This window comes from Euleptes europaea, chromosome 19 (genome assembly GCF_029931775.1).
Source record: "Euleptes europaea isolate rEulEur1 chromosome 19, rEulEur1.hap1, whole genome shotgun sequence".
NCBI lineage: Eukaryota > Metazoa > Chordata > Lepidosauria > Squamata > Sphaerodactylidae > Euleptes > Euleptes europaea.
In genome coordinates, this window is record NC_079330.1 from 22,073,956 (window position 1) to 22,088,452 (window position 14,497).

The 14,497-nt window shown below is 44.7% G+C and overlaps 1 protein-coding gene across 1 annotated transcript in view; it reads left to right on the plus strand.

Annotated features, from left to right (window-relative positions):
• Positions 1 to 2,114: 2,114 nt before the first annotated feature.
• Positions 2,115 to 14,497, plus strand: part of GTF2I (general transcription factor IIi) — a 67,352-nt gene continuing 54,969 nt past the window's right edge. Inside the window, exons 1-3 of the mRNA XM_056865583.1 lie at positions 2,115 to 2,143; positions 9,770 to 9,873; positions 13,105 to 13,243. Of these exons, the coding sequence (XP_056721561.1) occupies positions 9,775 to 9,873; positions 13,105 to 13,243 (238 nt within the window). The 5' untranslated portion in view covers positions 2,115 to 2,143; positions 9,770 to 9,774. The remainder of the gene's footprint in view (positions 2,144 to 9,769; positions 9,874 to 13,104; positions 13,244 to 14,497) is intronic.

Here is a 14,497-nt window from a genome sequence, read left to right on the forward strand (position 1 = left end):
ATCTGAGGATTAAAAAAACAAGCAAACATCACATTGAACAAACTTAGGGTTGCCAGCTCCGGGTTGGAAAATACCTGGAAATTTTGGGGATGGAGCCTGACAAAGGTGGATTCGGAGAGGGGGAAGGGCTTCAGTGCCATAGAGTCCAATTGCCAATGCAGCCATTTTCTCCAAGGGAACTGATCTCTGTCGCCTGGAGATCAGTTGTAATAGCGGGAGTTCTCTACGTGGAGGTTGGCAACCCTAAATAAAATATTAAACACAGGTTGCGTATGTTTGAAATCTTTCCTGCCCTTGCGGAAAAAATTGCGTAGACGTTACAGTAACAGAGATCCACATTGAGGTTTTTCTCCTGACGTATTGAATCCCCAATCTAATTAATAATGTTAGCGAATTTTACGTGTGCTGAATATATTTCTAGAACTCAAGGTTTTGCAAAAAAAAAAACTCAGACCATATTTTTAAAAAGATAAGATGCTGACATCCTTTCTTTCCCTTGCAATTGGATTGCAGTACTATGCAAATTAGTTCACGGTATATTTTTTAAAGTAACGTGAATGCACTGAGAACGTATTGGAAACAGAAGATGGAAAAGTCGTGGCTTCCTTCAAGTGCGTTTGGGAAATATTTTAATAGTGAATCATGCTGGAAAACATTTTGCTCTTATCTCTAATAAGCAATCATATTAATAACGTTCATAAATGTTTCTAGCCCTCAAGGTTGGGGGAAAAAACCGTTTGGGCCATAGATAATCACAGCAGCCAGTAATCGTGTCTAACATAAGGTATCCGTTTTGAAAATTTACTAGTTGTATATGATTGTAGGGTTGTGAACAAATCAGTTCACTCAGATTTAAAAAAATAAAAAAATGAGTGTATACATCTTGAGGATGTACTAGGAGGACGAAAAGGACACGGTCTTCTTTTTCATGTGTGTTCGGGCAACATTTAACAGATAACCACACTGCGAACAGGTCTGGTCTAATTATGAATAAGCAATCAAATTAACGGCAGTATTATTAAAATGTTTCTAGCCCTCAAGGTCAGGAAAAAAAAATATACTATCCGGGCTACAAAATAAATTTGTCCTGCCACCTGGAAACAGCAGCCGACATTAAACATCACGCGACGTCTTTGTGCCAAAAGCAACTGATCAATTCTGCATTATTGCCCTTCCTTTTTTGCACAGTTGTCCTTTTGCACCAGCCAGCTGGCAGGGCTCAAAGAGCAGCCAGACGCCCTGCAAAGCTGCATGGGGAAATGGAGGACGGACAAGGCCCGGCCTTCCTTTCGCCCAGGCCTTGCTTTTGCCGAGCCTCCTGCCTCTGCAGCAAGATTCCCTCATTGTGCATGGGAAAGGGGGCGGGATTGACGCGGTGGCAGCGCTTGGAGCACGAGCACACACACACAAAAGGGGCTCGGTGGGTTTGTTTGCAGGGCACAAGGCGCTGAAAACCTGGAAAATGTTCCAGATGTGTGTGTTTATGCATGCATATGCTTGCAAGGCGCTGTGAATTATGCCTGCATATGTTTGCAATGCACCCATTTCCCCGTCCTTTCCCCCCCCCCCTTGCAATGCTCCTTCCTCTCAGTGCACGGAGCTGCGGAGGCCTTTGCAGGCCTCCCCCTCCGCACAGCCATCTTTTCCCCTCCCTTCCTCCCACTCCTCATTGACTCTCTTTCTGGTCCTAAGAAAGAGGCCAGCGTAGCCCTTTTTTTTTTTTGCCGTCTCTCCCATGCTCATTTCGCCGCGCGGGGCTTCCTGGGAGTCGTAGTTTCCCCGCTCCCGCTCGGACGCTTGTCGCGAGCGTCCGGACCCCTCGGAGCGAACTACATCGCCCGGCGGGCCTAGCGGCGGCCGGGCATGCGCAAATCAGAAGGCGCTCGCCTCGCTCAGCGGGTCCAACCCCCTCCCTCCCCGGTTCTGGGTTCAGGGTGAGCCGTTGAGCGAAGGGCCCGCGCGCCGCCCCGACACTTGAGGGAGGGGCCCCCCAAAAAACCCCGAGGGGGGAGCAAGGAGAGAGTAGAACGACAGTTAATAACGGTCATAATTCGAGGACGGAGCCGAGCCGGGTGGCCTCGTGGGCGGCCGGAGATCGACTCTCCTCCCCCCCCTCACAGAAAGCGCGACGCCGAAGCAACGAGTGAGTGGGGGAGGGGAGTGGGGGAGGGGAGGATCGCGTGAGGGGGGTCGGGGGGGAAATCCCCTCCCCCATATACACCCCCACCCCCATATACACCCCCACCCCCATATACACCCCCCATGGTGGGGGGGTATGTGTGTGAGAAAAGGAAGGGATCTCTTAGTGTGCCCTTTCTTGGGGGGGGGTTGTTGTTGGAGAGGCTGCATTTTGTTTTTATCAATAGGATCTTTTAATAGGATCTCGGCTTAATAACGTGTGTTTTCCCCTCCCCATTTAGCCCCCCCCCCCGGTTGAATAAGACTTCAGCCTGTAGGCTTAAAGGGAGGGAGGGGGGGTTGGATGAATTAATCAACCTCCTCCTAATGGAGACAAAACAGCTTCCTCCTCTCCACGTCCCCCACCCCCAAGTGGGTCGATGTGGAGACCAAATGTAAACATTTTTTTTAAAAATAATAATATTAAATTCAGGGTTAATTCCCCCCCTCCCCCCATTTAAAAGGACTTCTTTAGCTGATTTTTTTTCCCTGCAGGAAAAGGCTGAGCCCTCTGCATGGTGTACTGTTCTGGTTATTAACCCAAGCAGAGGGCTTAGAAAAGCATCTGAAGGAGGCTTCTTCCCCCTACCCCTCTCCCAAAATTGGGAATAGTTGTGTCTGTGTGGGGAGGCAGGAATTATCGGTAATGTTATTGCAGAGATCATCTTTTTATTATTATTATTTTTTGCTAAAGTTGTAACTAATCTTCTTCTTCGTAAAATTATCGCTGTTAATTTTTCTTCCTCCCCGCACTAGACATACTGCACCATTACCGGATTTGGGAACGGGAGGACCGCTTCAGCCAATTTTTCATTTGGGGGGTGTTCGTTCTTTTGCATGTATTGTTGTTGTCCTTATAAAGTTTTATTCTTCTTCCACCCCTGGGAGTTTGGAAGGGCCTGCTTAGTGAATTCTTCTCCTTTCTGTGTCTCTCATTGATTTTTCTACCTTCTCTTATTCCGGTCAGTTAGTTTTTCTTCTGTGTACCCCTACCCATCAGTGTGTCCCAAGGAAAGCTTCTCCCCCCCTAGTAATCATCTGTGGGAGGTCTGTTCTTCTCTTTTCTCCCCCCCCCCCAGTAATTGCCTTCAAATGGAAATCTGTTTGTGGAAGGGATGAAGAAAGATCCTCCGCCCCCCAAACAAACTTTTATCGTAATTCGTTTATTTTATGGCTGTGATTTCTAGAAATCGTTTTTAAAATTCTGTGGGAGGTCTTTTCTTCTCTTTTCTCTCTGTTTGTGGAAGGGATGAAGAAAGGATCCTTCTCCCCTTCCAACAAACTTTTCACCTAATTAATTTCTTTTATGACTGTAGTTTCTAAATTAGTATAGTTTTTAAAAATCTAAAGGAATTGTAATGGAATCGGTTGATTTGATGAATGCCGTGCACTGTTTTTCTAATTTAAGTAACTCTTCCCTCCCCTTTTCCTCTTCCTGCAACTGGATTGGATGGAAAATATCTTTTTTGTCCCTTTCCTCCCCTGTACAGAGATGGAATACATAAAGTCACTTCCCTGTTAGTTTCTGATCCTGTTTAGATTGCACACCATTATTTCCAGTTGTAAGGCACTTTCAGTGCATTTGGTAGAAAGATTGTGTGTACATATGGGAAATAAATATAGGTACGTTTACTCAAAAGTAAGTCCCACTGTGTTCATCAGGACTTATTCCCAAGTGTGCAATTGAATTGCAAGCTTAGTCTATTATTTCTTTTCTTCCTACCCCCCATTTTTTAATAATGGGTTCGTAAAACACTTACTTTCTCTTCCCCCACACAAGATTTGTTTGCAACCTTTAATTCCTTTCTCACCATCCGCCAACACTACTGTGCACTTTGGCATGTGAGGAGGATTCCCACCCCCCCTCAAAAAAACTGGCTCCTCTCCCATGTCGATAAAAGGGATCTAGATGAATCTTCTGTTATATGTTTTTGAAAAACTGGACAGTCTTACACACATCTTGCTATTCAGTTTTATTTCTTGGAAGTTCCTGTTCACCTTTTTGGGAAGAGGTAGGTTACATGTTCATGTCTACTTCAGGTGGTGACTTTCTTCCCAACTTACTTCCTCTTTTGGAAGTTGTATTCTTGCTCCAGCCCCCCCCCCCCATGTATGTGCATGGATACCTTTCATACCACTTCTTCCCTCTCGCTTTCCTTAGAGTTTTCCAACTACACTTCCTTGTTGGAAAGTCAACAAGGGAAAGTAATCTGTACCCCACAAAAAGTGTTTCTTGCTGAGGGGTATGACCAGTGTTCTTTTAGTGGGGCAAAGGGCTTTGTTTATGGCGGAGCTCCTGAGGTGTTCAGTACCCCTTATTTCCAGTTTGATTGTGCAGGGAGCCTTGTGGCTCAGGAGACTTTTGAAAAAAACTATGCTTTTCTTTCTCTTCCCCCGCCCCCAGAATTTAATGGGAGCCTTTTACTGTTTGATGATTTCCCACCCCCACCCCCAGTCAGTAGTGAGAGAACCTATGGTGAGGCAAGGGAGCATATTTTGAGTAAACACTTCCTTATTTTTGCAGTGGTAGGAGTTGCTAATTCCTGCATCATTGGCTGATGCAGGTTCCTAAATTCTGACCTAGAGGGAGCCATGGCTCAGTGTAAGAGCACCTGCTCAGCAAGCAGAGGATCCCAGGTTCTATCCCTGACATCTCTGGTTAAAGGCTCTGGCAGCAGGTGACCTGAAGGACCTCTGCTTGAGATCTTGGAAAGCCTCTGCCAGTCTGAGTGGACAGTAGTGACTGTGATGGACCAAGGGTCTGATTCAGTATAAGGCAGCTTCACGTGTTCAGCTTCTTACTGCTTCCCATTTTTCCAAAATACATGTTTTTTCTAGAATGGGTGGGTTGCAATCCAAAATTCTATGCAATGCCTTGCTTGTTTTCTAAAGCCTCCAAAGTGCCATCCCCAGAGAGGGAGATCTCTCCTTTCACCTTTCACTCTTCCCACATAGCCAGTCTGATGCAGTGTACAGAACACTGGGTTTGTTACTAAGTCTCATCCTAAAATCTAATCCCTTATTAGCTGCGAAACTCGCTATGATTTCTTGAATCTCAACTCAGTTGCTAAGAGCTTAGAATTTTGATGCTGGCAACTCAGGTGTATGAAATAGATTTTGCAGCCCTGTGCAGACTTGGCATCTTTAAAGGCCAGTGGTGTTTCCTGCGTATTTGAGATGGATAATTAGGATTGTAATATTTGTAGCTCAAGGGTTGAAGAAGATGCTTGCCCTGACTCCTTGGCGTAGGGCAGGAAAGATCTGTTTCTTGTGGCTTCAGGAAATAACTGTTTACTGTAACCTTAACACTACTGTTTTTCGGTTTTGTTATTGGAGTGGGGGAAGAGTCCCTTCACTCTTCTGTCTAGTCCAGATCCCCCCTTGCTTGCTCAATGTCTGTATCCCACTGTTTCTAGTTAATGGTGGATGAATGGCCTGCAATGTGATTTCTCCAGACTCTTCCGTTTATTTGTGGTGATGGGCCTTTAAAACTTCTCCCCTCTTGTGATGTTTTTCATCAGCTATTTGACTTCTTTGGTCCCCTGTCTGTACTAGAGATGTAAAATTTCCAGAAATCTTGAAGACATGGAAAAAGTGTGTGGGGGATGTTTCCTGAAAAAAACTGGAAATTTGTGGGAAAACTGAAATATAAGCAATAGTGACTTTTCTGTCAAACCAAAATCTGTTTTGCTGCTTTAACAACATAAATTGCATCATTTATAACTTAGCATTTACAATTGTGTTAATTTGCTTATTTACAGTATTTAAAAATATAGATTCTCTAGTTTACTACAAGCAGAATTGCAAGTATACTCAATACTAAAGCACAAGAGAATTGCAAACTTCTGCACCTTTTGCTGCTGTAGAACATTTCACTCATTCAATATTTTTCCCCAGCTCTGCAAAATTTCCCAGTTTTTCCAATGGAAAAAAGTCCTCAGACTTTTTGAGTTAGTAAAACCTTGACTTAAAAAAGCTTGTCATGCATTGCAAAAGGGAAAAAAAATCAAGTGAGCTGTTCTTTAGCACTCCACAAAATTTCCTAGTTTTTCCATTGGACAAAATGGGGGTGGGGAGTCCTAAGAAGACTGGGTTTCCCCCCTATATTCCCCCCAAGAATCTCTATTCTATGCTAATCATCAAAAATGACTAGAGCTTTTTTTAAGTACAAAGTTTTGTGTTGTAATTTTGGAATCTTGGTTTGTTTAGAGTCTACCCACAATAGTGACTGCTATTTTCTAAAGTCAAATTTTCAGGTGTTAGTGTTTTTTGCTATGGAGAAAAACGGTCTCACATTTGCATCCTGTAATTCCTCAGGGGGGTATCCTTGAGTGTTGGTGAATCTTCTAGAGGAAAGCAGGCTACAAAAGCTATAAATTTAAAAAACAAGAATAAGTGAAGTACAAAGTTACATTTTATTCCTTCCGAACAGCAAATTAATCTGGGGTCAAAGGTAAACCTTGGTGGTGATTGATGGGTATCCAGTCATTGAGGCTGTTTCCACGGAATCTTTTCTATTTGGAATAAAGTTTGCTTAGTTTTATCTAAGCTATTTGTAGAGAATTAATTTGCCCTGACCTAGGTAGCATGATCTCATCAGAACCTGGAAGCTAAGCAGAGTCAGCCCTGATCAGTGTTTAGATGGGAGGCCACCAAGGAATACCAGAGCCGTGATGCGTAAGCAGGCAATGGCAAACCACCTCTGAACGTCTCTTGTCCTGAAAACCCTGCGGGGTCTCCATAAGTTGGTTGTGACTTGATGTAAAAAAAAAAAATCATGTTATTGAAAGAAACAATTAAGATATTGCTTCTGAATTTATTTATTGCCACTAAAAAGTGACTTGCCTTTGGGTCACCAGCTGTGCCCATTATGGCCTGAAGAGAAGTTTCAGTCCAGGCCTCCTTGATCCAAACCCAGTGTTTCCTACTGCTCTAAATAAATGCTGGAAAAAAACCTACCTTTCGAGAGCATCCTCGAATTTGTACCGCCTAGTCCAGCCTTGGCAGCGTTGCACCTTAGAGTGTTTTTGAAGTCAGAGCTGTGGAGAGAGCCAGAACAAGCCAATTCTGCAGAGAGATTGTTCCTTGGGGGAAAGACGTTCGCAGCAAAATGAAATGAGTTCGGTCTGTATTAATTGCTAGGGTTGCCTCCAAGAAAGTGGCTGGATTTCAAGGACTTAAGTGTATTAAGTTGCTGCAAGGGGATCCAGCTGAAATCTGTCCTGTTTGCTCATCTGTTGTGGTGATGTCATCACCCCCCCACACACACCACCACTCAGGATTATTCTAAGTGGCTGGGAAGTGTGATTTCAGTGTCCTGCAGATGCAGCTGTTCATGTGCCAAGTACGTTGCCGTTAGCGGTTGCACTAGTCTCGTGGGTACCTATTGGACGGTATCTGTGAAGTCACTTCCAGTTCCTGCCCCAATCCTTGAGCAAAATGTCCTTGGTGGCCGTGCAGACCCCTCAACCCACAACAAACCTGCACATTGAAAAGCAGGAAGCATACTTGCTCCTTCTGCCTTGCCTGACACTTTTAGGGATCTAACGGTGTGATCCTAAGCACGCATTCATGGGAACAAGCTTCATTTCTGGAAGAAGATCATAGGATTCAGCTGTAAGTGAAATGGAGCAGGGAAAACTTTAAAAGAGGTGTGCTGCAGAGGAGCAGCAAGAAACAAAACTCCCAAAGATTAAACGTACGTCAGTAAACAACAAGGCTGTTGTTTTCTGAGCAAGGTGCTCTTTCTCTCACCCTCCCTTCCTTCCCATTATGTGGGGATTAGATGTTGTGTACCTGTTCTGTGTAGGGCAAGAATGAATATAGCACTTCGTGTTAAAATGTGGTTGGCTTTATTTTTCACTGTTTGGAAAGGTCCCAGGTCTATAGGCATAATGTCTCAAACTCATCTCGCTCAGACAATATGATCACATTTCAGTTATGCATTTTTCTGTTTCAGGTTCCATTTTAGCTGTGCAGAATTCTTATAATGCAGAGAATAGGTATGACAATACAAACTGGACTTTCATTGGCTGTTGACAATAAAGTATAAGATATGGGGAGTAGTTCTCAAATGGGTGGGGGCGTGGAACAACAGTGCATGTTTGAGAAAGCACAGCTAGTTTTTTGTCATATTGATAAGAGGCCTATACATAGTGATGGGTTAGAGTTTCCCAGACATGGGTTATGGGCCTACTAGGATCCCAGAAAGAGAGAAATGGGGTTGTGAATTTTTTCTCTGCTGTAGGTATGGTTCTCCTTAGTGATAAGCAAGGTAGTAAGAATTCATTGTGAGCAAGGGAGAAACAGCTTAGGAATGAAGGGCAGATTGTGTGTACAAAGGGACAGGTGGGAAATAAGTTTGCAGCAGGAACCTAAGAGGCCAAGCAGAAAGGGGGCTGCTGCAGAAAATGACCCACAGGGCACATTCTTCGTTTGATGACCATGTTTTCATTTACTGGAGGAGGCAGGGGCATCTGCATTAAAGAAAACCATGGTTAGAATTCAGCCATAAACTTCAGTAAGCTTGCTATGTGCTGTAGTTATGTGCATTTATCATATGCGTGTCAAATGCAGCCTGCAGCCCCTTTGCATTAGCAGTGTCTGATTTTTAGTGATGCTGTTTGACACGGAATACCCAAAAAAACGTTTGAGCCAGGTCCTGAAAAGCAAATTTATCTAACAGCATGAAAAGAAACGGCCTGAGTCTGTCTTCATGCAAACTCTCTGTACAATCCATGCTTGTGGGAGGTTATATTGGTTCTGTGAAGGCAGGCTTTCTCCAGCTATATGGAGCCAGGTGAAAACTTGAGGTCTCCCTAGTCCTAACATTGCACATTTTTTCAAATGCTTCAAAGGCTAGCTTTTGAATTACATATGGTGCATAATATTGCTGGCATGTATGTGTTTTTTTTAATGATGTTTGCTGTTAGCTAGCAACCTAAAGCTATTACATGGCAGATGCCAATGTTCAAATAAGTAACAAACTTGGGCATCTCGTTTTCTTTCTGGCTATTGAGCATTCAGACGTTTCCCTACAGCCCTGGAAATAATTTTTGATAGGGTGCTCTTGCCATGAGGCGCTTGTAGCGCAGTTCTTTTCCACATCTTTGTATGTTCACCAACGAAGCATCATACAGTAAAAGAAATGTGACTGGGGTTGTGCACTGTCACCATTTGCTAAACTGGGTCAGGACAGCTGAAGGATTGGTCTATGTTAAGTTTCACTCTGTTTCAGCATAAATGGGAGAGTATAGTGCTGCCCAATTTAGGTTGATTGATGGGATTAGCTCATGTCTTTTTACCTTGTTAGGGCTTGGGCGAACACTGGAAAGGGGGCCCAGAAGCTTATATCTCCTCTGGCAAGCACCTCCTTGATAGCCTCAGATCAGCGGTAGTAAAATGTGTGGCTTCTGAAAGCCACCAGAAATGCCTTCTGCAATGAACTGGTCTCCTGACTTGACTTAGTCTGGTTAGTGATTTTGCGTCTCATGCTGTACGAAAAAGAAAAGTGTTTCATCCATGGATGACTCTTATTTTGATTTGTGTCCACCCCACATACACACACACACTTTATCTTATTTATTTGCAGCACAAATGGCTCAGGCAGCGATGGCGGCAGCATCCAGCCACGACGAGGACTCCTCCGAAAGCCGAATGGTTGTAACCTTCCTCATGTCAGCCCTTGAGTCGATGGTGAGAATTAATTTAGTTTGTTGTGTTTGTACCCTTCCTTTCTCCCCAGTGGGGTCCTGAAGTGGCTTACGGCGTTCTTCTCCATTTTGCCCTCACAACGAACCTGTGTGGTAGGTTCGTCTGAAAGTGTGTCGACTTGCCCAAAGTCACCCAGCGAACATCCATGGCAGAATGAGGGTTTGAACCTGTGTCTCCCAGATCCTATTCCGACAGTCTTACCACAACCCCACCCTGGATGATGTGGATGGCTGCTATATCATGTCTTCTTTTTCTTGCCGCGTCTCCGGGTGCCAGAATGCGCACCCATTCAGCTAGTTGCTTTCCTTTTGCATCTGTTAACTTTCAAGCAGCAGTAGGTGTCACTGGCAGGGGTTCCCAATATTCCTCAGTGCTGTGTAGTGGTTAAGAGCAGTGGTTAGGAGCGGTGGACTCTAATCTGGAGAACCGGGTTTGATTCCCCACTCCTCCACATGAGCGGCGGACTGTAATCTGGTAAACCGAGTTGGTTTCCCCACTCCTACACATGAAGCCAGCTGGGTGACCTTGGGCTAGTCACAGTTCTCTCAGAACTCTCTCAGCCCCACCTCCCTCACAAGGTGTCTGTTGTGGGAAAAGAAAGGGAAGGAGATTTTAAGCCAGTTGATTCTTCTTTAAACGGTAGAGAAAGTCGGCATATAAAAACCAACTCTTCTTCCTTCCCCCATTTTAAGTGCTTACCACCAGCTTACACTGCACTGCTAACTACTGGGTGCTCCTCTGTCCCTCATCTTCCAACCAGGCCCTCTCCAGTATGCATCCCTGTGTATATAAGGGTTAATTCTGCTCAGATGTTTTAACTGCTTAGCACTTCTCAAGTTCTGCCTATTCCTATTGTGTGGGAGGAGCTTTGTTATTCCTAGTGTCCTTCCTTAACAGCAGGAGAGATTTAGAGGTCAAGGCTGTGGTTGCAGGAGGTACCAGTCTTTTGTTGCTAAGGTGCAGTCTACTTGACAGCATGCACAAATCAACAGATGTGACAGGGACTGAGAATGAGTGATCTAGTCAGTGGCAGGGACAGTCTTTTGCCAAGAATGTAATTGCATGTAGGCTTTTTAGCATGATTTGTTCAGTCAGTATGGCATGACAGTCTGTCTTCCGCACTTCTGGGACCATTTGGGCATTTCAGTATCCTAAGAAACTTAAGAATGTAAGAAAAGCCATGCTGGATCAGACCAAGGTCCATCACCTCTAGCAGTCTGTTCACACAGTGGCCAACCCAGTCCCTCTAGGAAGCCCACAAACAAGACAACTGCAGCAGCATTATTCTGCCTGTGTTCTGCAGCACCTAATACAATAGGCATACTCCTCTGATCCTGGAGAAGTAGAAAAGGGCAAGAGTCCAGTAGCACCTTAAAGACTAACAAAAATATTTTCTGGTAGGGTATGAGCTTTCGTGATCCACAGCTCACTTCTTCAGATACCTACCAGAAAATATTTTTGTTAGTCTTTAAGGTGCTACTGGACTCTTGCCCTTTTCTACTACTGCAGACAGACTAACACGGCTACCCACTGTGAATGATCCTGGAGAGAATAGGTATGCATCATGACTAGTATCCATGAATAGCCCTATCCTTCTTTTAATGCCAGGTTTTTAGAGAATAGGGTATAGAGAGAAACATGAAAAGGCCAGTCTTGAAATACCATAAGCCAGTCTTTCTGGTTTAGTACTGCTTCAGAACACAGAACCAAAGTTGAATGTTAGGGGTACACACAATGCCAAAACACCTGCAAGGTGCAAAGCTAGAAAACTGAAATGGTTGAGCTGTAGGCTTGCTTCCTAGTGTGCTAGCTTTTTATGCACAACAAAAGTTTGGTGAGGGAAAGGATTGCCTTCCACGTGCATTCTGAACCAATCCTAAGAGAACTTACCCTGTCTTATGAGATTAAATACTCTCCCATACAAAAATTGATCTTCACTTATAGAAAAGTAGCATGCCAGAGAGAAGAGTTTGAGCTCGGGCTAGACACAGAGCTTGCTTCTGCTCCTTCCTTTATGTAGACTTCGTTATTCGATTACCGGCATCCTTACAGTGATCTCAGGTAGCGGTACAGGCTGGCAAAGGCTCTGTCTAGTGAGTGTCACTGTTCCAGAGAGTTGGGCAGGGTCATTGGCCAGTATGGCTTGTGGCCAGCAGGTGCTTCCCTCCTTGAAATACTGGAGGTCATGTAAACGGCAAGCCTTCCTGAGCTCTGGGCCTTATAGCAGGGACGGGACGGCCCATCCTCTCCATCAACCCCCACTCTTCTCTGCAGCCTCTGTGCATTCATTCCAGCACCCGGGCAGCTTTAAGTATAGAACAAACTGGCCACAGAAAAGGGGAAATAAAGCCATCACTATGGCAAGATAATAGCAAGCTGGCTATAGCGAGGTGGTGGTGATCTCCTTCTCCAGAGCCATCTCGCTGTCCTCCAGGTGCCTTTTCAATCTCCCTCACCTGAGCCACTGTGCCTCCTGCTGAGGAGAGAGAGCAAGAAGGAAGAGAGAGGAGGCCCTCTCCCTCACTCCTGGTATGCAAGAACTGGCTAAGGTTCAGCAGTGGCAGCCCTACATTCTCAGAGTAAGTCTGGTAATTGAAAGGTTATGTTTACAGGCATACCTCGTTTTATTGCGCTTTGCTTTATTGTGCTTCGCAGACACAGCGTTTTTGAGCAAGTCTGTCGGTGCCATTTTTCCAACAGCAAATGCTCTCTTAGTATCTTTGTGTCACATTTTGGCAATTCTCACAGTATTTCAAACTTTTTTGTTATTATTATAGTATATTTTTAATAACTACAGTATACTGTAAACATAACTTTTAAATGCACTGGGAAACAAAACAAAACAGGGTGACTCACTTTATTGCGGTGGTCAGGAACAGAACCTGCAATATCTCAGAGGTATGCTTGTATATATTTAATATGAATAGCGGTATCTCACATTGTTGTATGTGTGTATTTGGAGGGGTGGTGCACAAGGCATGCAGGAGTCGTGTGGCTCCTTTGGTTGATGGTAAATGCGAATGCGATTCTCCGCAAGCTGTAAAATGAATACCTCTGCTCTATCTGATACCCTTGCAGTCTGTTGCTGGAGCTGAAAGTCGTGCATGAGAGAGATTCAGTATAATTCTATCACATTTCTCCCCCCCCCCCCATGGATATTTACACTAACTGTGTTTCTCACTACCAAAGGTGCTCTTCTTTTCTTCATTGCAGTGCAAGGAGCTTGCCAAGTCCAAGGCAGAAGTTGCCTGTATTGCCGTGTATGAAACAGATGTGTTTGTGGTGGGAACTGAAAGAGGAAGAGCCTTTGTCAACACAAGGAAAGATTTTCAGAAGGATTTTGTGAAGTACTGTAAGTCTGAGCCGCTGTAGTGTTTGCTAATGCCTCTCGCTGTTCGTTGTACCCTGCACCCAAAAGACGTTGCGACGGGATGCTCCTTTTGTGCCTGAGTGTACTGTAAGCGTGTAGATCAGTTTTGGAGAGCGCTCTTGGGGATCTAATTTGGGGGCCGCTTTTTAAGTTGGCAGCATGAGAGGCAAGGGGATGGTATCTTCTTTTCTGTCCAAATATATGAGTAAATCAGAGCCAGAGTGGTGTAGTGGTTAAGAGCGGTGATTTGGAGTGGTCGACTCTGATCTTGAGAACTGGGTTTGATTCCCCACTCCTCCACATGAGCGGCGGATGCTAATCAGGTGAACTGGGTTTGTTTTCCCACTCCTACACATGAAGCCAGCTGGGTGACCTTGGGAGGAGAAGGGAAGGAGATTGTAAGCCAGTTTGATCCTTAAGTGGTAGAGGAAGTCGGCATATAAAAACCAACTCTTCTTCTTCTAATATGAGTGTCCCCAAATGGGAGGGCAGTTTCATAAAGGGCAGGGACCTCACTGCTGGCCACCTTCTCCCGTCCCCTTTCATAATTCTTATGTGACCTAGATTTGGTTCAGGAGACAAAATGAATCCCCATTGTACAATTTTTGCTCTCCTCACTCTCACACCTTTTCACCAAGGTGGTTTTGAAAGGCAGCAGAGGAGGGAGCGCTCCCTTGCTTTTTACAGAGTTTCTAATTTTGGATGCTCCCTCGGGGCCTTAAACAACAGGCTCCACAGAACAAGCGTGCGGCCTTAGTCATGGCCACAGCGCGGTCATATTCTATACAAGGAAACTGATGGTTGCATGGAAAGAAGCTAGCGGGTTTTATTTTATTCAATTTATATCCCGCTCTCACCCAATAAAAAGTCGGGCTCAGGGCGGCTTCCAACAGCAATCACATAACAATATACAGTTTTAAAATCTATATACATCAAAATCGGTTTGCGCTTGAGAAAAGCATACAGTTGGCCTGCATGTCTCTGATTTGACTGGTTTGGGGACTAGGCGACCATTGAGGCTAAATCTCTGGCTTTAAGCTGGGAGAAGCTTTCTGTAATTAAGTTGGGAATTTCTGGGCTGACACAGTTCTAGTGTGTCTACTTTGCAATTGCTTTGCAAATGGATGCCATCAGATTACTCTATCTGTTTCCAAGGGCGCTTTCAAAGGACGACGGTGTGCTTCCATTGCGGTTATCGTCCTATTCTTTCTTTATTTGGAGCATCTTAACCCCACC